The sequence below is a fragment of the Mycetomoellerius zeteki genome, unplaced genomic scaffold, assembly GCF_001594055.1.
Source record: "Mycetomoellerius zeteki isolate Tzet28-1 unplaced genomic scaffold, Tzet1.0 scaffold135, whole genome shotgun sequence".
Lineage (NCBI taxonomy): Eukaryota > Metazoa > Arthropoda > Insecta > Hymenoptera > Formicidae > Mycetomoellerius > Mycetomoellerius zeteki.
In genome coordinates, this window is record NW_017256287.1 from 1589174 (window position 1) to 1613430 (window position 24257).

Here is a 24257-nt window from a genome sequence, read left to right on the forward strand (position 1 = left end):
AAATCTTTAAGAAAACAGTTTTTAACAAACAGACAAAAATTTTAAATAAATATAAATTTCGAAAATTTAAAGTATTAATTATTTTATCTTTCTTTAAACGTACCGATAAATTTCCATTTTCTTTAGATAATTAATTATGTATTTATTAAAAGAAAAATAAACGACATTAGACAAACATTAAATTATAATCAAATAACAGCAAAGATATTTCTGAATTTCTTATCGTCCCTCAAAAAGCGACGTCAAAAAACTATACAATGTGCCAGCTGCTTGTATGCCCTATGAAAGCATGAAAGAAGCTGATTAGCGAAGAACTTATTGGACATCGTCAGTTACTAATAACTAGTGTAACTTGGCGGGAGCTTGTGCAAGTTAGAATATTAATTTTTTTGAATCAATGAAACCGACTCTTTGTGAAAAACCGATGTTCCGATGTTCCGAGTTAAGTGATACGATTAACCCTTTCGGCAATAGTTTATACTTTATATATTTTATAGCTCCCTCTGTTATATTTAATTTATTTATAGTTAATTGTTATTATAATTGAAAAGGGAATATTTAGAACTGAAAGGGTTAACAGAACTGCCTTTTTCCAGAGAGAATACGAGAATAGGGTTCTAGGATTATGCCATCTCTGGATTTTAAAAACTACGGATCTAGCCGTCTTTGGATCTTTATATCCTTAGACACTAAGATCCGCAGATTTCTGTGTCCCTGGATGTTGAACTCCACAGCTTCTTGAAATCTTACAGATCTATGAATCTATATAAATTATTCATAGGATCCCTAAACGATTGAGATTTAAGTTTTTGACAACTAAGATACATAGATTTTCAGATCTGAGAATCAAGATTCTGAAAATCTGTTGACCGTATCATTGTCCTCATTATGAAACTTCGTAACGTCAAATTCTTACAGATTTTTATTTTCATTGCTGAAAACGTACTCAATCGAATTTCATACGAAACCGAACCCGACATGACTGCATTTCTTGAGTTACGAGTTTAGTAATTCGACAATGCTACATAGAATGTTTATTCTAAGATGCAACTCAAATTTTACTTTCTTATAGTTATTATAATAATAAGTATCCCGCAAAACAACATAATATAACATAATATGTATTAAAATGAATCATATTTAATTTTATTGTGTCATATTATATTTATAATTTTAATATAATAATGTAAGTAAAGTTTAGGTTGCATTATTTTAAGAATGAACACTCTGTATCATATAGATTGTATAATTGTCTACGTATATAATAATATACATATATGGGTGTATGTCTTTCTTCACGTGCTGATATTGGCTTCTCTGTTTCTTGTCTGTTTCTGTCTGCCATCTCTGTCTGTCTGCATGCTGTGGGACGCTCGGATACGAAAATACCGAATCGAACCACCCTCCTGCACTGCGTAAACTGCGATGGTGTAAATCCTCGTTTCGCAAAATAAAAAAATTAATGAACAAATAATAATCTATTCATGACGACGTAAACGATGGCTCGCCATATCTGACGGTGATGATGACGTTGATGATGATGATGATGAATACTAATGATGATGACGATGATGACGACGAATTACATACATACAATACGCATACAGAGAACTACCACGGCTCTAACACTGTATTTTTAGTTGGTATGCTCATGTCGGTGGTAGGGGGTGTTTTCGTATTATTTACTCTGGTGGCTCTCTGCTACAGGTCAGTCGTAGTACATAAAAACTTCTCCCTCTGTCTCAGGTTAGTGTGCAGAAACATACACAAGTAGAACTTTTTTCTATGTCCTTTTTCTTTCTTATTTCTTTCTTTTTCTCCTTCCATCTTACTTATTTTTCTTCTCTCTCTCTCTCTCTCTCTCTCTCTCCTTTTTTCTCTCTTTCTCTCAATTTCTGTACATGCAAGGAATGGAAGGAGTGTATACACACTACGAGCGGCACGCTATTCTTCAGGAAATTTGTAATGCAGCTTCTTTCTTCAGCAAGCATTTAATTTTGTTGCTTGATGTTGCTTTCATGTTCATAGTAATGCGCATTAACAAAATCTTAAAATATAATTTTACTATTTCATTTTTGATTAATTTAATTACGAAGTACGTAATTACGTCTTTATTTTATAACCAGTTAATAGATTAAACAACATATTTAATATATTTCGCAAGTACTTTCTCGCTTTTTTCTCGTTTTTTAAATAAAACTAGATATATATTTTTCAATTAGTATAATTTTTATATTTTTTAAATTATTGTTAAAATTCTAAACTATAATTCTTGATAAGTGTATTTACGTATATTTTAGAAAATTAAACTCCAAAAAGAATTATTTTTGTCTTACAATTAGTAAATTTCATTTGCAATAATTAATTCAAAGACTGTTGCAAATAGTTTTGATTAAATCGCTTGCTAAGAAGTCTGATTATAAATTCGTCAAAGAATAAAACTTTGCTGCTAGGATACGCTCTTTCCGCGATCTTCTTTATGCATTTATACATATGTACATGCATATATTCATGCCATTAGACTTGATATCTTATACCTTGCATCTTTTTACACTTCTCTTTGATACTTTTTCCATCCTGATTTTTATTCTCTTTACTAATGATAAGAGGAATTGCATATGCAACATATTCAAAGTTTGCTCCTAAGCACAGTAATTAGTATTTAAATATATTTGACAATTATATCACATCTAAAATATTTAAATATTTTCCATTCAATTCCACATTTTAATATTGAAATTTATTTCTATTTGACATTGAAGAAAAAATGTTTATATTACTCAGAAATGAATATCGTTCTTTCATAATTCACTATTTTATATTAAGCTTAATTTATGTCTTATTTGTTTAACCCAAAGCAGCATACAATATCTTATTTTCTGAGAAAGGTATTACAATAGTTTTAATTTTGTAATAATAATTTTAAAAACAGTTTACACAAAATCAAAATGCGGCGTTATAAATAAAGCGATAATATTATCTTGGTAAATATTTTCAAGAGCTTTCTTTGCTACTATATTTTAATGCTGTTTAGAGTTAAACTTGCTATTTGTCTTTCATTGATTAGTTAATTGGTACTACAGTGTGTGTGGAAGGTGATCTCTGCAAGGATGACCGTAAATGTACCAATTAACTGGTTATCTATTTTGTTTCGGAGTTAATTTTTGCATGTAAGAGGATCCGTTGATTTCCATGACAAGAATATAGAACGTTGAGCAAACGCAAATTTTGCTGATAATGCTTATGTTATCTGTAATAATTTTTTGATCATAGATAATTGTGTAGGTACGTAGACTCTGATGAATCCTATCCGCCAGTTTAAGAGGGATTATCGACATCATGTTTATTTGCGTCGATGAGCTCGTATGTCAAGATAAATATTTAAATAAAACAATCGTCGTAGAATATTTAGTATTGTCGAACATTAATAGTTTTGAGCTATATTGCAAAGTGTTGAACATTAATTAATGACAACAATGTGTGATTAAGATTTCATCAATATTAAGAAAAATTGTTATTAAGAAGATTGTTATTTATTTCAATATTTAATTTCAAAGGAATTATATATATAACAAATTTTGTATATATTAAATTTTTATTACATAAATATTCATTCTGAATTTGGATTCTTGATTTGCCGTATTCTTGATCGATAAATTCTTTAAACACTTTTATCTTACCAAGTTTATATCTTCTTTTTACATCTCTTTAAAACAAATTCAGCATTCTACAACAATTATTCCAGGTAACTCTTTGTTATAGATTTTTTAACATAATTAGATAAAAATTATGTTTTATAACTAATTTTAAACAAAATCACTAGCAATTATACTAACAATATTAATTAGTCCACGCAATGATAATCCCTTTTAACAATATTAAAATCCTTAAAAATAATCCGTGCTTTACAAACAAATATTCTTCCGCTAGCTTGCATGCGCTTTATCAGTTTTTCCCGCGCTATAAAGTGACAAGCTGTGCGTAATGGGCGAATTTCTCGCAGAAGGAAGAGCACCGTCCAGAAGTATGATCCACCATACTCGAAGAAGCCACAGCAGAAGAGCTACAGTGGCGTTTCCGGTAATCATCATGCGGAAGCTGCGGCGTTGGATACGGTCAACAAGATCCTCACTTTCGGCAGTATGCCTCAGTACAGGTACGGCGGTCATTTCGTTGCTTATTTTGTTAGTCACTGGTTAGTTTGGAATTACAGAGTATTTTAAGATTACATAGACGAAGAGCTTGAAAATTAAGAACGAGTAAAATGTACACAAAGAATTGTCTTCAAAACTTTGAAGTAAAATTTCTAATATATTCGAAATAGAGATTCGATTCTAAAAATTACATAGTAAACATCAAAGAAAAAAGTTTTAAGTAAATTGCAAGCAAGATAATTTTCACGATTTTAATATTTCTAGTCAACTAATAGCTATATTGTTTTTTTATTGAAAATTTCATCAAGATTATTACATAATACATATGTATAATTGAAATTAAAAATTATTAAATATATATTAAAGCAAAAACGTGTATTAGTAATAAGAGCATCCCATTACATCTTACATCTTATCTCATTTTTATCATATACTTACAATTAGTTATTTTTTACACAATCGGCAAATCTTAAAGTGCATGTTAAACATATTTTTTTAAACCATCGCGATATCCCAGAGTTCGTCCCACAAATGTTAATTAAGTATCATGCGTTTATCGATGTACGATGTAGAATTTATTGCAGCTCGAGATGCTTCTGTCGTTCGATCGTTTTCGAGGGCATTGTTACATAACGACGAACGAAATTCGCAGTATATTTGTAATTTAGATAGCTACAAGAAGGGCCAAAAATTGTCGGTAATTAACTAGCTCGCATTCAAAATGCGTGCGTGCGTGCGTGCGTGCGTGTGTGTGTGTGTGTGTGTGTGTGAATGTTGTAATATTTTTAAAGAAGGATTTTTTTAAAGAATATTCAATTCTTCTTTTTACGTATATCAATTTTTGATGGTATTTTTGGCCTATCCTGTATAACAAGTTATGCTTATTATTGAAAATGCGCGAGCTGCTTTATAAGAAGTGAGCTGAAATTTGCTTGAGTTAAATGTGACTTTGGAGTTCGATACCTTTTTATTTCAGGTAAATCTCGACTCCTAAACTTCACACAAGCTTTAGTATGCGCTTTATCTAATGATCTTCCTGATACTATTAATTGCATTTTAGATCCTTACATATGAAGTATCGAATCTTTAAAGATTAACAAAATATTGTGGAGATGTAATAGAAAAGTGAAATTATATTTTTATGAGACGAGTCTCTCTTTTATAAAGTTTCCTCTTAGTTCACAAGGTTTTCTCTTGGTTAATAAAAATTTGAATTACAATATAAATGTTTGCAACATTTTATAAATCTGATTCGGAGATTTTAAGTCAATGTTCGGAATGACGAAATAGATTTTGTAATTGATTGTATATTTACTTAATTACATTAACTATTAATCACGTTTATTTCGATAATAAAATCAAAGCGCGCGAACGACAGAAAATTACGAGTTTTGCTGGATTGATTTCTCTTATTCCACAAGTAAGGAAGTAAAAGATAGCATTAAACTCACAGAATTTTATTAACTCTCAATTATTATGAATAGTGCAGCATTGATCTTCGTGCAAAAATAATTTCATTTAAATGGTAACAAATATTCAATTTACAATTCTATTTATATTTGTTAGTTTTTTAATTAATTGTCAAAATAATCCATGATAATCTTTGAATATAATTTGTGTAGATTTATGTTACTCAAAGAAAAATTAATAAGTAAACAAATTACTCTCTCAATAAATTTTGTAAAAAAGATAAGAGGAAATTCATATAATAATCACACTGTAATATAAAATTTCATTCTAATTTTAATATATCATCTTATAACAAGCAACGTATTTGTTTTTCATGAATTTATTTAAAAAATGGGAAAGTAAATGTTGTGGATACTTGTAAAAATTAATAAAAAGAGAAATATATTTTTTAATGGAGTCAAAATTAGAAACGGATTAAACAGAAAAAAAACGGAATGGTGCACATGGTAGTTGAGGGTTAATAAGAATAGCCGCGGCATGCCTATATTAGTATATTTCTAGCCGCGGCGAGACCCAGCGCGTGCTGTTTCGACACCCGAATAACGTCGTCACCGCCGACGGGCCAAGAGTCAAGTAAGTCTCATGTGTGTCGCCATCATGTTTATTATCAGGTTTGCTCCAACCAAGGAATCATTTTTACTATTTTTTTCAAAGACAATCTGTTGAAAGAAAAGAAGTTCATCTTGATAACATTCCTTAATTGATGATTACTGTTAAAATTACATGATTGTAATTATCAAAATTGAGATTCTATTTTTAATCAATCATAACAAATCAATGGATTACCTAAATAACAATTATTAATTAAAATTTGATTAAAATAATTAATATCCCCCTGTCTAATAAGGGAACCGTTGGAACTGTCCTTCGCCGATTTTGATGGGCTTTGGATATGTCGTAAAGTATAAAAAAATATTAGACCCATATTTTTTTTTTATCAGCGTATCTCAAAATTTAGAGGGTGAAAATTGATGAGTGGGAGTAGCGGAAAGTTAAAAAATTTGATATTAAAAAAAAGTGAATACACCATTATATAGAGCACAAAATAACATTAAACATTTTTTAATATATCGCATAATTTCGAAGATATTTGCTAAAAACGATAAAATCCATTTTTTTCGAGGGGGTATTTCACCCTCTAAACTTTGAAATACGCTGATAAAAGAAATACGGGTCTAATATTTTTTTATACTCTACAACATCCAAAGCCCATCAAAATCGGTAAGGGACAGTTCCGATGGTTCCCTTGTAAGATTTAAATTTAAATCTAAGTATAAATCTAAGATTTTGTATATTGCATCCATAATTTCAATAATTGTTATTCCTTACTTGGATCATAATTTTTTCAACATTCTCGTTTGGAGATCCATCTGTGTTTTAAGACACAAAAAATAATATCGTCGCGTTACGATTATTATAATTGTAGCTTCATAAATTTTTGACGATCTGAAGAATCAAAATTTTTTTCTGTATGTAATTATAATCCGGCCGTGGATGCCTTTATTTCTCTTCTTGTATTATGCACGAAAGCATTTTCTGCACAATCACATTTTTAATAATTCAGCTGACTTTGCAACACACACGCTGCGGTCGAACTAAATATGAACGATTCGATCCTCGCATGCTTATTGCTACCCATCGCATTATAATGTTTATGATTTTATCCCGCTATAACTTTTTATTTATCGCATGAAAATAGGTGCACTTATACAAAATATCCCAGTATCATTGCTACATAGTATTTTTCTATAGTTGATGAACCCAGGATATTATGTATTAAATATCGTCATTAACTATACATTGACTCCGAGACACTCACTCAGGAATTGATTTTTTATTTAGCATCTCTTTCACATCGCAAAACCATCATTAAAGATTATATTACCATTTATTTTTGTAATCAGATGTAAACTGACAAGGGTAATTTCAATAATTATTCAATTAACAAAAAACGTAATTCTAAAATCTATGAATTGCAGTAAGTATTGCAAATATTTATGATTATATAATTGTAATATAATTGTAATTTTTAAAATTTTCATTGAATGTTTGAACAAAAAGATTAACTGTTAATTAATAGCTATAAATAAATCAAAATTTATGTCTCTCTATTAAACGCAAAAACCATTAATTGCAATTAAATAATTTATTTCTTATCAATTATTACCAAATTCGAATACTTAATTAAGAAATAAAGAGAAAAATACAGGCAATAATTGTTTACATTAAAAGATCCGTATGTACGTGTGCATATGTATATATGTATGATATATGTTAATAACACTGTTCCACGACATCTATAAACTTAATTTTGCATATTGTTATCTTGTTTTAGTTTATTATAAAACATTGTTTTATAGTATGGTTTAATTAAATCAATTGTTTAATGTTATGAAAAATATGATTAATAATTTAAATTATTAATATGGCTCAATCAGAATAAATCAATAAATAAAAGAAGGGCTACGAGCCAGTTACAATATAAAGAATATTTAAATATTCTTTATATTGTAACTGGCTCGTAGCCCTTCTTTTATTTATTGATTTATTCTGATTAAATACTTTTAAAAAGATTAATATGATTAAATTTTTGCACATTTATTTTCGCGGAGATGAAAGTTAATGTAAAATATTGATTATAAAAGTGAACACTAACATAGATCTGATCAATCTTTCAGGGAGCATAAACCGCAGCCAAAGAGACTCGGCGTGGAGGAGGAAGATGGAGGTACGGGAGCAGAGGAGGTTGTCTCTTTCATTGATCTCCCACCAAACAATCTCACAAAGTTGCCTGAGAAGGGAATTTTAAAGAAACACGGTGGTTACGGTATTGTAATGCCTGATAGTTGTAACACAACAAGTGAGCATGATGACTCACGATATTCCGTGAAGAATAGTTGAAAGAAACTCGAACTTTGGCGAGCCGAAAGATCAAGCGAAAGCTAGCCGAACTTGTAGCTCAAATTGCGTATCAATAACAATACAATGTAATGATAGAGAATCATTGAAAAAAAAGAATTGTCGAATCAAAGAATTTGAATTTTATTACTTATATTCCGAAATAATTTTGAGTAATAGCCAATCTTATTATTCAATCTCAAAAATATCAATAAATATATGTCGTTTCTATTTTTAAAAATGTCATTCATTTAGAAAAAGATTCATTTAGAAAATTATGTACCAATTATTATTTAATTTTAATGAAATAACTACTTTTGTAGTATATATTTTATAATGCACGTAAAATACAGAAATTAAAATATCTATATATATTTCTCTTAATATTGCATTTGATCAAGAAAATATTTTTATCTCGCAAAAAGAACCATAATTTCCTTTTTGTACTGTTACGCAGAAATTGATATTAATTTCCAAGTGGTCGAGTATCTAAACAAATTATCTACAATCTTGTGCATATACTATATATGTATGTACATGCTCGGTTGTCTTTCGATCTCTAGCAAGTTCGAACTTCTTGCATCGATTTTTCACGAACTTTAACCCTTTATAAATCAGTATCACGCACGCTTCATTTTTATCACAAAGCAAAAACGATTAGCAAACACAAATTAGTTCATTATACATTGTGTAATTAGAAATACTAACATTAAAAAGATTTACCTTGGGATTTAATATTATTCTAAGATATAAGGGGTTAAGAACTGTCATTAAAGGATCTTTTTAAAGGACTTCATAATCATTTAACTCTTTCGTGCGCTAATTAATTCCAGACTTCAACTTTATTACGTACAAATAAAATTGATTAAAATAATTTTTATGTTCTATAAAGTCTAGTAAGAAAACGTGAATTGATAAAACAAATATTACTAATTAAATGATTATACTAATAATAATATTAGTCCACAAATGTGCACAAGAAGAATTTATTAATTTCGGGAAAAAATGGGATAATTATGCATCACAAGGCCTCGATCTCACCAATTTCAATGATCTTGACATATGTTATCATAAAATTATGATCCTAAATGACATCCAATAGGTTTTAACTATCAATTATTATTCGTTAAAAAGTTATAAATGATCAAAGTTAAATATTACTTTACTAAATCTAATTTAATTATTTGTATATCGTTGACTCACTTATGTAAAGCACAGATTTAATATATATTTATTCTACCCTTTTAAAATGCAAAAAGAAACCTTTAAGTACAATAATTTTTCTCAGAATTGTGTTTATTTGAAGTTGTACTAAGTTGTATAATTTCAGTTATGCGTTAATTTTGTGGAACAATGTATAATATAAGAAAATAATTTGTGTTTTTAAAGCAGAGTTTATTTCATCGGAGCAGGATCGTGTCAAACGCCCCTAAGCACGGGGGCCCGTGGGAGACCTTATTTTGCATGAAAAGTCAGACCTCCCTAGGCAGGAAGGAAGGTGGATTGGACCTCGCTTTGTGTTCCATTTATATAACATATTTTGTTAATAACTTTTTGATGAGTAACAAACAACGGCCAAAACCTGTTGTAGGTCACTCAGGGCCATGACCTTGACAATATATGTCAAGATCATTGAAATCTGTGAGATCGGCCTTATTATGCATAATTACCAAAAATGGAAAGAAAGACTTGCGCATGAAAGGATTAATGCAAACTGCACCACCGAAAGACTTTTTATTTATGGAACAGTAACTCGAGTCACGTATTTGCCAGGACTAGGTGGAGGCGCGATCGAGCACGTGGAAAGAACTTTGAATCAGTTGAATGGCTATCATGAGGATATACTCGAGGTGCTAAAGAATGCGGCGAGTCGTCGCGATCTTGTAGGCACTCCGTCGGGCAGCAATCTCCTTGACGAGGACGCACTACGCAAGTCACTGGCCGAATGTGGCTACCCCGATGTGTACCGCAAGGATACCGATGGTCAGGACAATGGAATTGATAACGGTCAGGAAGAAGAAGAGGACGATGTGGAGCTGCAGCCGCCATGTGGCACCATTCGTATACGTAATCTTGAGGATCTTATTCGTCAACTTGAGCACCGAGCAAGTGCGAGGTACTTTATATAAATTAATATTTCGTGCTTCAGAAAATTTTAAATTCCTAGATTCTGTACAATTCTTAAAATTTTTCAAATATCGATATTAAAATCTTAAATCGCAAAATAAATTTTGAAGCCCTTGAAATTACGAATTCTTTTAATTTTAGTATATTCATATACTCACCGGCTGATTTTTATATACAATTACATTTTTACAACCAAATCCGTAGATGTTTTAAATTAAAAAGCTGTAAAAATCAATAATTAATCCTGTCATCAGACCCTACATGACTGGTCAGATGAGTCCGAGCGGGTCCGAAGAGATTCGAACATCCGAGACCGAACCGGATCGACACTACAGAATCGATTCTTCTGTTTGTAGCGAGTCATCACAAGGGTAAGAACTTATGAAAAAAAAAATACGCGCGCTTTTTAAACAGACAAGCTTTTTAAACTCAACTCAGACAATGAGCGTTAATTTCGAAGTAACATCGAGATATAATAATTTTGAACTACAAAGGTGTCTACTACAATACACGAAAACTATTTTTAGACGTTTTAGCAATACTTTGTAAATTAGACATCGTTTTAATTCAACGATGTATTCTTATCGAAACGATTGGCTACATACGTTTGAGCTTCTTCGTACTTTGTTAATCACAATTATTGTCAGCAGATATTTCACACGCTGCCATAACTCTCACTGTAAATCGCTTACTATCTTCTCTTTCGCCAACTTATTATCTTAACCCTCTCATACGTACGTCAATTAATTGCAGTGACAAATTGCCATAAAAGTGTTTTTATAAATATCTAAATTACACTTTTAAATTCTCATCAATTTTATCTAACTTTACTGTTAACTTAAATGTAATTTTTATATTTTATAATTTTGTATAATCAATAATAAGTACTGCATATTCTTTTTTTATTACTTTCAATATCATATTATTATATTTTTATCGCCGATTTTCAGAAACCAAATTTATAATAAATTCCGTCTTAGAGTAAACTTTTTATAAAAAATTACATATGCAATATCATAATGTTCCGTACTTAAAGGAAATACATAAAAAAGCAAATTGGTATTGTATATTTTATAAAAAATTAATAGAAAAATAATTATAAAATGAGAGGGTTAACTTATTATCTTATTCTGCTTCCTATCTTGCGCATCAGAAGGCTGTCAGACTCGACGCATTTATTTATGTGTATCAGACACTATATTCGATGTTTTGCGAAACCGTAGATTACAGTAAAACACGCGCAAGGATTACGAGAAAAGGACACACATTTGGTAATAAATCATCAATAAATATTTACGTACAGAAAATTTACTCAAGGCATAAGATGCGGAGTCTGTTTATACTAAATATTCGTAACAAGTTTAATTATAGCAATTATTGCAATCCAATTAAAATATTAATGAGGCGCCGAATAGCAGTAAAATTGATTTACCAATATCGGGTGTGAATGTTACTGTTTCCGCATTCAGGAAAACGTAAAAAGAACTAATTATACATATTATAAGTTATACCAAAAGCATACAAATGATTAAAAAGTAGGACAAGAGTGACTTTGAGCACTGGAACAATTATAAGGATAAACGATCCGTTATTTTCTATATAAATTAAATTTTATACATACACTGAAAAAATATACTAAATTTTAATAAATTATACGCGCGTTTGAATAGTGTCAACTAAATATTTACTAAACATAAAAATATATTTATTTGGTACAAGAACCATTAATTTGATTTAATCCATCACTTCTTTTTATTGAATAAATATTTATTTACTGTAAATAAATTTTTAGTTGGCACTATTCAAATAAATATTTATTAAAATTTAGAATATATTTTTTCAGTGTGTAATACAATATCTAAATTAAATTCTCAAGTATCAAGGGCAGTAATAAATCCCGAAGAGCATATAAAATTTTTCGCGTGAGTTTCGCGTAGACCGTGGACTTATACAGGAATTGATTGGATTTCCTACGTAGAAGCAGAAGATGTAGCCGCGGCCGCGACGAGGACGCTAGTAGATTCGTCTACGGTAGATACCGTCAGCCAACATCCCGAAGTCCTTATGGCAATCATCAACACACTCATCAACACTCCCATCAAATGCACCCTGAGGACGAGGGTATCTATGAAACTGCCGATCCTGACAGAGGCTCAAATACTAGGGGTGAAACACCCGATTGTGAAAGGTATTGCAAGACTCTGCGTCACGAAAAATCTTACGGCTTCACTAGTAGCAGTTATTCACTGTCACTGAGACATGTTATCGGTTCACGTCTGTATCACTTTCTCTCTATCACGAATCCCACAATAACTCACATATATCTCAGATAAGGATGGTGCATGTGTTGTCGTTTGCGAAAAGAAAATTAATCAAAATATTAAAAAGTTGACATCAAAATAATTGTGAACAATGTAGAAAAGTCGTATGTCGTACCGCACAACAAAAGGCGCAATTTAATAAGAATTTAAGAGCAAGCAGATTTTTTTTAGATTTAGGAAAAGCTGTATTTGTAATTTATTTTTTCATAATCGCGGATATTCAAGAACAACATATATAAAACAGAAAATTGTGAGTATTGTGCAAATCACAATACTATTGGCTGGAGAATCTGAAATCTACATTAAAAAGTATAAATGGACTCGGCATACAATATTTAATTTCGCAGAATTGCAGCGTTCGCAATTGCATCGCAGATTGAATTAATAAAGCAGTTTGTTAAGAATAATGCAACATATAAAATTTAGCAGAGAAAAGCACACGAAAGTCTGCATGCTTTTTCGTTTGCTTCTGCATCGTATGAATGTTGCTCTAAACAATATCAATACATATGTGACTAGTGAACTCTTTTTCAAAATACAAATATGTCCTAAATCTATTATTATAAATTGACTCATCTTCAAGCATAGATCAAATATGGATAATTTATGTTTTATATAAGTAACTTTTTTTTCAGGAAGAATTATTAGCGTTTCAGACTGATTGTGTTGAAAGTACGAAAGTTATCGGTGCACAATCATATCTGAAATAAATTGATTTAATAAAAGAATATATATTGTATTATATTTGAAACATCTAACTTTGTGATCGTGATAAAGTTCTCTATCGTATTTGTATTCATATACATATACAGTCGTTTCTTAAGTCTTAATCTTTTTTTTTTAATTTTCGACTAATTTTCACGTAATTGATTAATACGTAATAGATTAAATAGATCTGGGACATCTAACAGAACTCACAATTATGATTAAACCTCGTGCATGTCGCTTCTAGTATTTTGCATTGCAAAAACTCGTTAAACACTATAGTAGATTATCATAGACTATAATTTCTCAAGCGACTGTAAGAAACTTTTTCCAATCTATTTCGCGCAATGAAATGATCTATATTATGATTGATGTACGCACTTATCCTTATCTGAAGTTTCTCTTCGTTGATACGTTTGATGATAATGTGTATAATATATATAAGGAATGTTGAATTAAAATAGCAATTGTAGTGAGTCACAAAGCTTGGCACGTGCTTTAAATGTCTTAATTAAATTTTCGATTAATGTGTGTACGTGATATTTCCTCTCAGAGTCTAATTTCAATTTAATTAGAGCTAACATAAAGTGTGAAATGAATTAATTCCGCGTGTAAAGTTAGTAAAATATATATCATTTTATATATTCACATATAAATTATAAAAAATATGTTGATCAATAAGGAAGGATATAATTTTTTTAATCATCGAATCGATTACTTTTAAAATTTATATTCTTGATTTAAAAAACGTTTTTTTATTAATCGAGATAAAATATATAAATTAGTATACGTGAAAATTTCAATGATAGAATTTGTATAATCTTTTTTATGCTATAAATAAGGAATAATAGTTTTAATTTAGTAATTCAATTGTATTTTGATACAATATATTTATCATAGTTGCAATGTTGCAGCTAAAAATATTTACTAAAATTTTTAAAAACTAATGCTCAGAGCATTTCCTGATTAGCCTATGGTTAATTCGTAAAGCGTATTTAGGTGAAGAGTGGAAAAGTAGAATGTGGAAAAGCGAAAGCCAAATCAGAGATAAAAGTTAGAAAGAAAAAGCCAATGTTTGATTAGCTCAACCAGCTTTTGCTTTTTTACATTTTACTTTTCCATCCTAATCGAAATGCGCCCTTATAATCCACCATCCCCTTCTATTGTACAGTATACTAAACTTTTGATTACATATTAAAGATCTGATCACAAAATCCCTAGAGAATAATCACGTATACACTAACAGCAGAGAGAAATCTGGGAGTGGACATCCCGGCCTTTTTCGTGTACCAATCTCGTAGGGTAATGTCCACGTTTTTATGATTCTTTTCCATATTATTACATGGATTAGACAAAGACGAATAATCAACTTTGATTGTCTAATCCACGTAATAGTACGGAAAAGAACGACAAAAACGTGGATATTATCCTACGAGATTTGGTATACGAAAAAGAGGCCGAGATACCCATTCTCAGATTTCTCTTTGCTAACAGCTCCTGTTTCTGGGTCGACTGGGTCTCACCAATGACTTCGTTTACTGAATGTTGTTACGTCGTGCATTCGAATGCAGCATTAGTGGCGGTGGACTAGATCCAATGGGCTCGTGTAATCTTATTATTTTCTAGTGATGCATTTATTCAAGCTCAACAACAAGTAGCCCGGTGGACTAGTGAGGATGGAGGAGGAGGAGGAGGAGGAGTGCAGCACCGGCCGCCGCAGCAGCCACCACCGCCGTCTGCGATGCCGGTGCAGCAACAGGCGCAGCAACAGCAACACCAACTGCCGGTGGAACAACTGCCAATCACGCAGCGCGGCTATTATCCATCCCCCCCACAAATCGAAAACAACCTCGACGCCGGCAGCAACGCCGAAGTCGAATCTGCTCAATCCCAACAACAGCAAACGCTAAGCGAAGTTCGTGGAATCGATGTTAATCACATGCCTAATATTAACAAACGCCCACTAGACGATAATTTTAGTCTAGATTGTAACATAATGAATAATGATTCCCCTAAAGAATTAATTACCAACAACACTAGTGATAACGAAAATACTGCCCTACTGCCCCCCCATTTTCCTGAGTACAAGCATTGATAATTAATTAATCGATGACAGGTAGTGTCCGAGAAAAAAGAAACAAATGAGAAAAGTCGTAATAATAATAATAATAATAAAACAGTATAGTGGTGTGACAATGATAACGATGACGACGATGATGTAATCTCGAACTCGCATTTTATACTGAATAGTGTAAATAACGATAAACTGTAATTGCGACGATTACAAGAACAACAACACGTATTAAATTATAATAAATTCAAATAATCTATATGAAATGTTTATTAATAAACATTAGTAAAATGATTTACTCAAATCTCGTCATGTCTGTTATTTCATCTTTCTGCATGAATTGAACAGTTATACTTAATAAATATTAATTTACAAGTTTATTTAATTGAGTAAAATAAAAAATACCCTTGATGTTTTTAAATGATATATATATTTATATACATTTATTAAAAATTCTGATGTGCTAGGCAAATTTTGATTATGGCATTATGTTCAACGTGAAAAAAATCTTCAGGATATGTATTAATGACATTTCAAAGAGAAAAGAAAATAATTTTTTGTTAAACTATTATATGTAATTATACAGACTAAAATTCAAATAGCCAAAATTTTTAATAATAAGTCATACGATCATAAATTAAAATTCATTTCAAAGCTCTTGAATTCTATACAAGAGAATATACGAGAGAATATTTATATTTGTTTTTGAATACTTTTGAATTCTATTTTGAGATATCGTAAACTTTATTTAGAAACTAAAGCATTTATTTTGCTTTTGTTTAAAAAAAACTAGAATATTTATAGTCTATTCCACCTCAACAATCCCTTTTGAATAACTCTTTTGCATTCTTTTATATTGTTTTTCTCCTCTTCAATATGTGCTTGCCATTTTTTTTGTACCAACTTAATGTTTTACATATCTAAAACTATGTAATTTACGTCGAGTATTTTACTTGCCCAACTCTGATGCTGACATTATCGACAATTGATATAAATTTGCTATTATTAACATAAATATTTAGCTAATACATTATTAAATTCATGATATTTTATTACATAAATGCTCCATAAATAAATATGCATACTCGTAAAGCTATATCCTATATGTTGCCGAAAAATTACAATTTTTTCTCTACAGTTATCATCTCTGTTGATAATCAAACGTTGATGATAACACTGAAATCACAATTTTCAAGAAAATTCGAGTATTATTGAGTTTTAAATGAATGTACACCGATAAACACGTCTACAAAACTAATAAATCATAAAATTAGTACAATATTATCAGTTTTTTTACTCTAAATCACTTCAATATTAACAAGGACGCGAACTCCCGTAAGGATGTCGATCTTTAATAGACCGGAATCCATAGTTCGTTCTTACTCCGGATCTACAATAAACTTTAAGCCTTAAGCCATAAGAAATGGGCGAATCACAGTCGATTATTCTCCTTGGATTCGACTGTAATTGGTCAATTTCTTACGACTTAAAGCTTAAAACACCTATTGTAGATCCGGGCTTAATCTCAAAGGCTGCGTTCGGAAACATCATCCGAGTGCCCCCATGTATCGTTTTATCCTTGTGTTCATCCAATGTTAAACAAAGATAATACACGAGAGTACTCAGGTGATGTTTCCGAACGCAGCCAAGGAAAGTCTTAGGCCGGTATTCATAGTCGATTCTTATTTCAAGACCGTCTTAAGTAATGTCTTAATACGCTAATGTGGCTCTCTTATTGGTTCGTAACACCTCAAGGCTGAACTTGAGATGATCTTGAATATAAGAATTGACTATGAATACCGGCCTTAAGATGCTAATACGGCTCTCTGATTGATTGGCTGCGTTCAGCAGACTCAACAGTTTTGCAACCGTTTTATGATTGTCTGCTGAGATAGGACCATTCTTCTAGATCTAAAAGTATGATCCAATTAGCGCGAAGGAAACTTACAACAGTTGCAAAACAAACGTTCTGCTGAACGCAGCCATTCATGCACTAGCTTAAGGCCCTGCGCACAATGGAGGAAATATTAGGAACAGAAATAGATATTAAGATTTCAACTTATCAGAAATCGTGTATTCCGGTGTAACTGGTATCTGATAGGTTAAAATCTTAATATCTATTCCTGTTCCTAATATTTCCTCTATTGTGCGCAGGGCCTAAGACCATCTCGAATCTTGAGCATCGTCTATGGATTCCGCCCATAGTGTATCTCGTCGGTGGTAGTACATACATAGTTCAACGTGTACCCATCAACGATAGAGGCGCCAGTAAACGGAGTCTGTTTTTTAAAGTGTAGGCATGTCCACCAATGTCCATTCAATCTACTCTCAGGCTCAGGGGTTTATTTCTAACCTAACTAACCTAACTTAACTCGGAGTAGGTTTGTTGTGTATCGCTATTGAAGACGTTGGAGTATGTATCGCACAGATATGTGTGACAATGTCGTATCAGGACTCCGGTTTTTCTACGATGTATGATCGTCAGGACGACTATGATCTCGATGAAGACAATGAAGAATATCTGGAGGAGGATAGGGATGCCGAGGAGCAAGATGAAAGCGACGAAGGTAATAATAAAAAGAAATTACGTACGTCTGCATGAGAGAGGAGTATTTTTCCCGCATAATTTCATGCCCTTAATTTTTTGGAATTATACCTTCCCTATAATATATATTAAGTAATATGTAATATAAATTAAGTAATATGTTGAGAAATATTTGTAAAAATTAATAAATTTTTTTAGATACCGAAGAAGCGAGCGAAACTGATATGGGAAAATCTGAAGAATATACAGAAATCAAAGAACAGTAAGTCTGCAAAGTTACTATATATGAATTTATTTATTTATTTATATGGCACTGGAAATTGTATTTCATATGCAATTTTTCAGAATGTACCAAGATAAATTAGCTAGCTTGAAAAAACAGCTGCAACAATTGAAGGAAGGCACGCATCCTGAATACAATCGTAAACTAAAACGACTAGAAGCGCAATATAAGGAACGGTATTATCTATAATTTCTTTTTATCAACGCGACATTATTCATATGAAATTCTTTCTAATTGAGATGTTATCTTTGCTAGACTAAGACTGAATATAGTTTATCGGGATTACTTGACGGAGTGGGTTGAGCGCGATTATATATCTGAGAAGAAAGCAGCAGCAAAAGAATTTGAAGAAAAAAAAATCGATCTTAAGGAAAATCTACTTACTGATATGGAGGAAAAACGAAAAATGATTGAGTCAGATCGTCATACAATGGAGCTCACTGGTGATTCTATGGAGGTATTTGAATCTATTCTTAAATAATATATATATACACACATGTATACAATATACATGATGTTTCTAAATAAGTGCGAAAAATTTAGATCATTCTTTGTCAAAAATTAAAGAGAGTTTTTTGTATAAACATATGTATATGTATACTCCTATATTCCATTTTGAGGAGTTACAGTTCTTAAAAAGACAAGATAAAAATTAAGTTTTTTTTTCTCAAATTTTGGATATAAGTTAGATATATGAGTAAGTTAGACAAATGAAGATGATTTGAATAATAATAATTAAAATTATTTAGTTTGTTAATAAATTTTTAATGATCTAAGACAAAGATCTCTTTTTGAATTATCAGTACATGGTTTACAACATCTTTTATCTGCATTTTCTTATTATTTTTTCGACAAATAAAATTTAGTGGACATTTTCCATCAATAAAAATATTAATAAGAAGATACTTATTAATATTTTTAAAAAATAAGAACTTAATTTTTACCCCTTCTTTTAAGAAACTTAAAGAGAGATATAAGGATGTGAAAATTTATATGAAAAATTCTCCTTAATTTTTGATAAAAAATCATCTCTTAAAATTTTTCGCATTTTTATTTAGAAAAACACTCTGAATATATATTTCTTACTTACGTCATTCTATTTTCTAATTAGGTAAAGCCTGTAATGACAAGAAAATTACGCAGACGTCCCAACGATCCAGTACCTGAAAAAGTAGAGAAACGGCGAAAACCACCTCCTGCACAACTAAATTATGTATTGGACGATAAAGATATTGAACTTGACTTAAAAGCAATCAATCGTGCGAAAGCGCCGACCACTATTCGCAAGCCAGGTGCACAGTACTTGATATCTTAAAATTCACGATTCAAAATACTATAGCAGAATATTTCTTGGAAAACTTTAAGTAATGAAAATCTATGATCCCTTTGTTTTTTGTAATTTGTACAAAAATTTACAAAATTTCGAATAATTGCGAATTATAATTTTTATGCTGTGATTATAATTTTTAGTATTTAGTTTTTCCAGAACTATAGTATTTGATCTTTGCAAATTTTATGATATTTTGTACATAGTTGTAAAAGGGCGAACATAATCAATGTAAAAACTAAGAATAAGAAATAAATTTTTTAGTTAATACACATTTTTTAGTTAATACAACTGTATTTACAGTAGTTTTGCCACATTACAACGCGGTAAATATTCCATCACAACATATATCACAGACGCCTGAAACTCCATTGGTGGAAACTCGGATAGAAGACGGAAAATTATTATATGAGCGAAGATGGTACCTTTGATTTATTTCTGTATTACTTTATATTCAATATTTAAATTCTTCTTAAACATAAAGGAATCCTTTGGTCGAATTTCATTAAAGGTTCCATCGTGGTCAACCCGTCTATGTCGAAGGCAAGGATCTTAATAGGTTCGCAGCTAACATTTCTGCAATTGGCACCGAAGCGGTAAGTGTTTAAAGCATTAAATAAATCGCGCATCATCGCAAGATATTTATTTTTTCAGATTTGGGTGAAGAAAGTAACTGACAGCAGCAAAGTACGCATTTACATATCGCAATTGAGTCGTGGAAAGATTTCCATCAAACGACGAGCTTCCTAATCAACTTCTCTATTATCCTCGATACCCATTGTTAAACTTGTGACACATCACACTTATCGTTTCTACTTAAAGCAATATTTTCCGGCATTAAATCAACAATTTTTACGCTACTGGTTTTCTGCCACCAGTAAAACCATGCTTTTTGATGATATTGTACCGTCATGTAGATCCAAACGAAGAAAAACAGTATTAGTAACGCCATCATTGATAGTAAGGAATAGGTGGTCCATCGCGCGGGTGGAAAATTATCGTAATTATTCATAGCGTAAAAATCGGCAGCCACTACGCAGATATAAGAACACGCGATGGTCACTGGGGTCACTATAAGACATCTTAGTAGATCGGCCTTCACATTGCGGACATACATCTGATGATCGCTGTGATTCAGGCATAACCAGATTATAACAGACCGAAGAACCTTGTAACGAGGCGTGCGTTCCATCCGGAACTCGTGACCGCACAATTCACAATTATTCCTATTGCTTTCTTCTAACCACCGTTCCAAACATTTCAGATGGATCGCGCCCATTGTTCCCTAATTCCAATTGTCATCATTATAATTATATAGTTATTGTGTGAGATGTGGACGTTTTTCAAATGTATTTGATTGAAAAAATTAAGTCACTCTAAATTAAAATATTTATAATTTATTAAAACAATAAAAAAGAGAAAAAGAGAGAGAAATATATATAGAGCTATGTGAATTTTTAATATCCTGGATTTTAGGAAATTTTCAACTTTTAATTTTCTAAATTATTGTGTATAATCGAATTTTTATACTCTATTCTCCCGAACCTTACACTTGCAGGGGTACATAATAGATAGTTCTTGATTATGATCATAACAAATACGACAGTTTACGTCTTCCACCGAATCGCACGATAATCGATTTCTTTTTTCTGATATTGTAACATCTTCGAACCCCGATTGGTGTACGTGTAACGAGTTCTGCTCCAATTCTGTTTCTATTTTTGAAATTATGCTATCCAAAATGTCAGTTATCGAATTGCTTTTCTTAATCATTACGAACGAAATTTTCGAAATTTTTGTAAATATTTTTATAAACAAACAAACTGCACGAAACATAAGACGGATGTGTCATATAATTCATAGGTATGCTGGAAAAGGAGATTAAAATTAGGAGCGTCCTTTATTATTGTGTGTATAAAAATTTGTATTATATTATAGTGGATACAGTTGAGTTAGTCGCGTGAAATAATCTTAAAGAGCCATGTAACTATATGTGCACTTTATAATTAATGAGTAAACTATAAACGAATGTTTGTCACTCCGCCATCATGTCCACACTGAGACAATCTTCACCCATATTACTAGGCGACGTCTCAAGTTCTCCAATTTCATTCGATTCACTAAAAATTGGATTTTAATAATTTCATTTTTATTAAAGACCCAAAAAGGGATAAAAAATATTTATTAGTAACAAAGAAACTTACCTGTCCAAAGAAGGATCATTACTAAACATTTCTGTTGGAACTGTAGGTGGTGCTTTCTCTGGCACAAGTTCCAGATATGTCTGGCGAGATTCCAAATGTCTTTCTACTTCCTCAGGTGTCATATGTCCGTCAGACATCAAGGACATTGGAACCAAATTATTCGTGGATTGTACCTGAAGTAAAAAAAATCCATATTATGATAATCTTGTAATAAAATATAATTTTTAAACATATTACATGAAATACAGAAATATATTTACTATAGGTGTGTTGTTCGTTTTAGCAACTTTTGGAGTACTCCTTTTCTTCTTACTGGTGCTGAGTGGTTTTGTGACCATAGACGAATGATGAGAAGTATGATTATTGATATTCATCTCAACTTTTTTCCTAAAAATTACGTAAATTCATATAATAAACAATTAATAAAACTTGTGCTTTATAGGTAATGCTTTCTTTTTATATCATATAGCATATTGTTGATACACAAACCCAAAATTGCCAGATGTTTTTTTACTGGTATACAGTTTGTGGAATATTTTAAAATGAAAATTTCTATATAAAAATGATGACTTTTTTTTCAAATTATAAATGATTAAAGTTGGCTATTATAACAGCTACAATTAATGCGCTCAAGAATCGCATATTGCATAATCCTTGTGTAAAGATTCAATTATCAAATATTGATATAATTGAGGTATTTATAGTAAAATTGATATAACTGCCAAATTTCAGCTTCCTATTTTAAAGTGTTAATGATTTCATAAGATATTAGCATACTTAAAAAATTAACTAATTTAAAAAGTATTATAATCTCGACATTTTCATATAAGAATTTTTTTCATCCTAGAATGTTCCACAGAATCTGCCGATGAAAGGACATCCAGTATGATAATAGATAAAACATTTTAACACAGCTTCTCATTGGTTTATGATAAAATTTTTTTTATTTCATAACCTGATTATTATATAATTTTCTTACCTCTTGGAATTATCAAGGCGAACAACTTCTTCATCTGATGAATCAGTTTCATCGCTTTCACTAAATGACGCATCTACTTTTTCATATTGTAGCAGGCGATCTAATAGGAAACTTTTATCTCTATTCACCTTGAGCAGTTTCCTTTGTGTAGAACGCAAAGCTTCTTGGAAACATTCATTCTCCTGTAATATAATACATATTTTATTGTAAAATAAATAATATAGATGAATGTTAGATATTGAAATGTTCCTTGCATACATAAATTAAAAATTTCAACTTCCTTTTGAGATTGCGATACTGGTCCTTATAATTAGGCACTTCTTCCTCGGGACTCTCCTCATCGTCTTCTTCTTCTGCATTGTTGTTGGCAATAGATCTGCAATACCATCCTTCCAACATTGATCATCTGCAACTGTAAAAAAAAAACTTTTAACTGTGTGTCAACACTCATAGAAACACTTCTTTGAACAAAACTTGTTTATTAAATTTCACATTACAATACACAAAAACTACGTGTAATAAATTATTAATAAATTTGAACAAAAAGGAAATTTATCCAGACATATTTTTTCTTATCAAAAACAAATAAATAAATAGGCAATCAATACAAAATTAGGATATAAAATCAACAAAGAGTTCTTTAGAGACGCACTTTGGTTTCGTTCTGGGAGGTTAAGTCGTGCAAGAAACGCGTTAACTTATGCGTCAGCCGTTAAATTGTGCAAGGAAACGAATGTCGAGCTGTAATGAGCCGTAATATTAACAGCCGATTTTCTTTTGCACTCACTTAAAACCCCAGAACGATTTGTCGCACGTCGCAAGCGCTCGCGGCGGCCGATTATTGCGAAGATAAATAAGCTGTTTATGACTGGCTTCCATTCTGAACTCTTTATCGATTCCGCAGTAACTTCAGCGCCTTGCCGGTCGAACGGAAGCGCGCGTCGAATCATGTCAGTGCTGTAAATATCAAGAAAAGAAAACATCGAGACATGATGAAATATTCCTAGTAATTTGAAAAGTATTTTACATTAGAAGCTATGAAATATAATTTTTCAATGAAAAAAATTAATATTTTTTTATGTCATCATTATTGATAAAATTTTATTTTTACCATTTTACAGCAAGTTTATTTTTGCAATTTTACGGATAATTATTTTTAAATAACTGACATTT

At 31.0% G+C, this 24257-nt stretch overlaps 4 protein-coding genes across 23 annotated transcripts in view; 2 read left to right on the forward strand and 2 right to left on the reverse strand.

The window, feature by feature from the left end:
• Positions 1 to 15969, forward strand: part of mmd (disintegrin and metalloproteinase domain-containing protein mind-meld) — a 46019-nt gene extending 30050 nt beyond the window's left edge. For 2 of the 17 annotated variants that reach the window (XM_018462156.1, XM_018462157.1), the window contains exons 19-26: positions 1608 to 1746; positions 4004 to 4156; positions 6126 to 6197; positions 8303 to 8484; positions 10296 to 10638; positions 10904 to 11020; positions 12628 to 12837; positions 15302 to 15969. In XM_018462156.1, the coding sequence (XP_018317658.1) occupies positions 1608 to 1746; positions 4004 to 4156; positions 6126 to 6197; positions 8303 to 8484; positions 10296 to 10638; positions 10904 to 11020; positions 12628 to 12837; positions 15302 to 15770 (1685 nt within the window). In that variant the 3' untranslated portion in view covers positions 15771 to 15969. The remainder of the gene's footprint in view (positions 1 to 1607; positions 1747 to 4003; positions 4157 to 6125; positions 6198 to 8302; positions 8485 to 10295; positions 10639 to 10903; positions 11021 to 12627; positions 12838 to 15301) is intronic. The other 15 variants (XM_018462163.1, XM_018462164.1, XM_018462159.1 and 12 more) reach the window with 14 other exon arrangements.
• Positions 15970 to 18186: 2217 nt separating this feature from the next.
• Positions 18187 to 20667, forward strand: LOC108731747 (sin3 histone deacetylase corepressor complex component SDS3). Of its 2 annotated transcripts, none has more exons than XM_018462238.1 (8): positions 18187 to 18313; positions 18490 to 18553; positions 18637 to 18750; positions 18830 to 19031; positions 19686 to 19866; positions 20205 to 20322; positions 20413 to 20497; positions 20556 to 20667. In XM_018462238.1, the coding sequence occupies exons 1-8, from the start codon at positions 18187 to 18189 to the stop codon at positions 20649 to 20651; spliced, it is 987 nt and encodes a 328-aa protein (XP_018317740.1). In that variant the 3' UTR covers positions 20652 to 20667. The 2 variants fall into 2 exon arrangements, with proteins under 2 accessions (XP_018317740.1, XP_018317741.1); XM_018462239.1 differs by having other exon boundaries at positions 20208 to 20322; positions 20556 to 20651.
• Positions 20665 to 21745, reverse strand: LOC108731749 (E3 ubiquitin-protein ligase MARCH2). Of its 2 annotated transcripts, XM_018462240.1 has the most exons (2): positions 21447 to 21745; positions 20665 to 21186 (listed from the first exon to the last, which is right to left on the reverse strand). In XM_018462240.1, exons 1-2 carry the CDS (start codon positions 21735 to 21737, stop codon positions 20683 to 20685), a joined length of 795 nt encoding a protein of 264 aa, XP_018317742.1. In that variant the 5' UTR covers positions 21738 to 21745; the 3' UTR covers positions 20665 to 20682. The 2 variants fall into 2 exon arrangements, with proteins under 2 accessions (XP_018317742.1, XP_018317743.1); XM_018462241.1 differs by lacking the exon at positions 21447 to 21745 and having other exon boundaries at positions 20665 to 21234.
• A 177-nt stretch (positions 21746 to 21922) lies between these two features.
• On the reverse strand, positions 21923 to 23980 carry LOC108731750 (uncharacterized). 2 transcript variants are annotated; one of them, XM_018462244.1, is made up of 6 exons: positions 23872 to 23980; positions 23343 to 23496; positions 23085 to 23266; positions 22366 to 22492; positions 22106 to 22278; positions 21923 to 22021 (listed from the first exon to the last, which is right to left on the reverse strand). In XM_018462244.1, exons 2-6 carry the CDS (start codon positions 23481 to 23483, stop codon positions 21937 to 21939), a joined length of 708 nt encoding a protein of 235 aa, XP_018317746.1. In that variant the 5' UTR covers positions 23484 to 23496; positions 23872 to 23980; the 3' UTR covers positions 21923 to 21936. The 2 variants fall into 2 exon arrangements, with proteins under 2 accessions (XP_018317746.1, XP_018317744.1); XM_018462242.1 differs by having other exon boundaries at positions 23737 to 23980.
• Positions 23981 to 24257: the final 277 nt, after the last annotated feature.

What these genes read in the sequence shown, in the direction of transcription:
- LOC108731747 (XM_018462238.1), top strand. Translation starts at nt 18,187, where the DNA reads ATGTCGTATCAGGACTCCGGTTTTTCTACGATGTATGATCGTCAGGAC. An exon ending in TATACAGAAATCAAAGAACA is followed by an intron (nt 18,554 to 18,636) that starts GTAAGTCTGCAA and finishes GCAATTTTTCAG; the next exon opens with AATGTACCAAGATAAATTAG. An exon ending in GACCACTATTCGCAAGCCAG is followed by an intron (nt 19,867 to 20,204) that starts GTGCACAGTACT and finishes CTGTATTTACAG; the next exon opens with TAGTTTTGCCACATTACAAC.
- LOC108731749 (XM_018462240.1), bottom strand. Translation starts at nt 21,737, where the DNA reads ATGTTTCGTGCAGTTTGTTTGTTTATAAAAATATTTACAAAAATTTCG. An exon ending in TGTACCCCTGCAAGTGTAAG is followed by an intron (nt 21,187 to 21,446) that starts GTTCGGGAGAAT and finishes AATTGGAATTAG; the next exon opens with GGAACAATGGGCGCGATCCA.
- LOC108731750 (XM_018462244.1), bottom strand. Translation starts at nt 23,483, where the DNA reads ATGTTGGAAGGATGGTATTGCAGATCTATTGCCAACAACAATGCAGAA. An exon ending in CGCCTTGATAATTCCAAGAG is followed by an intron (nt 22,493 to 23,084) that starts GTAAGAAAATTA and finishes CGTAATTTTTAG; the next exon opens with GAAAAAAGTTGAGATGAATA. An exon ending in AATGATCCTTCTTTGGACAG is followed by an intron (nt 22,022 to 22,105) that starts GTAAGTTTCTTT and finishes TCCAATTTTTAG; the next exon opens with TGAATCGAATGAAATTGGAG.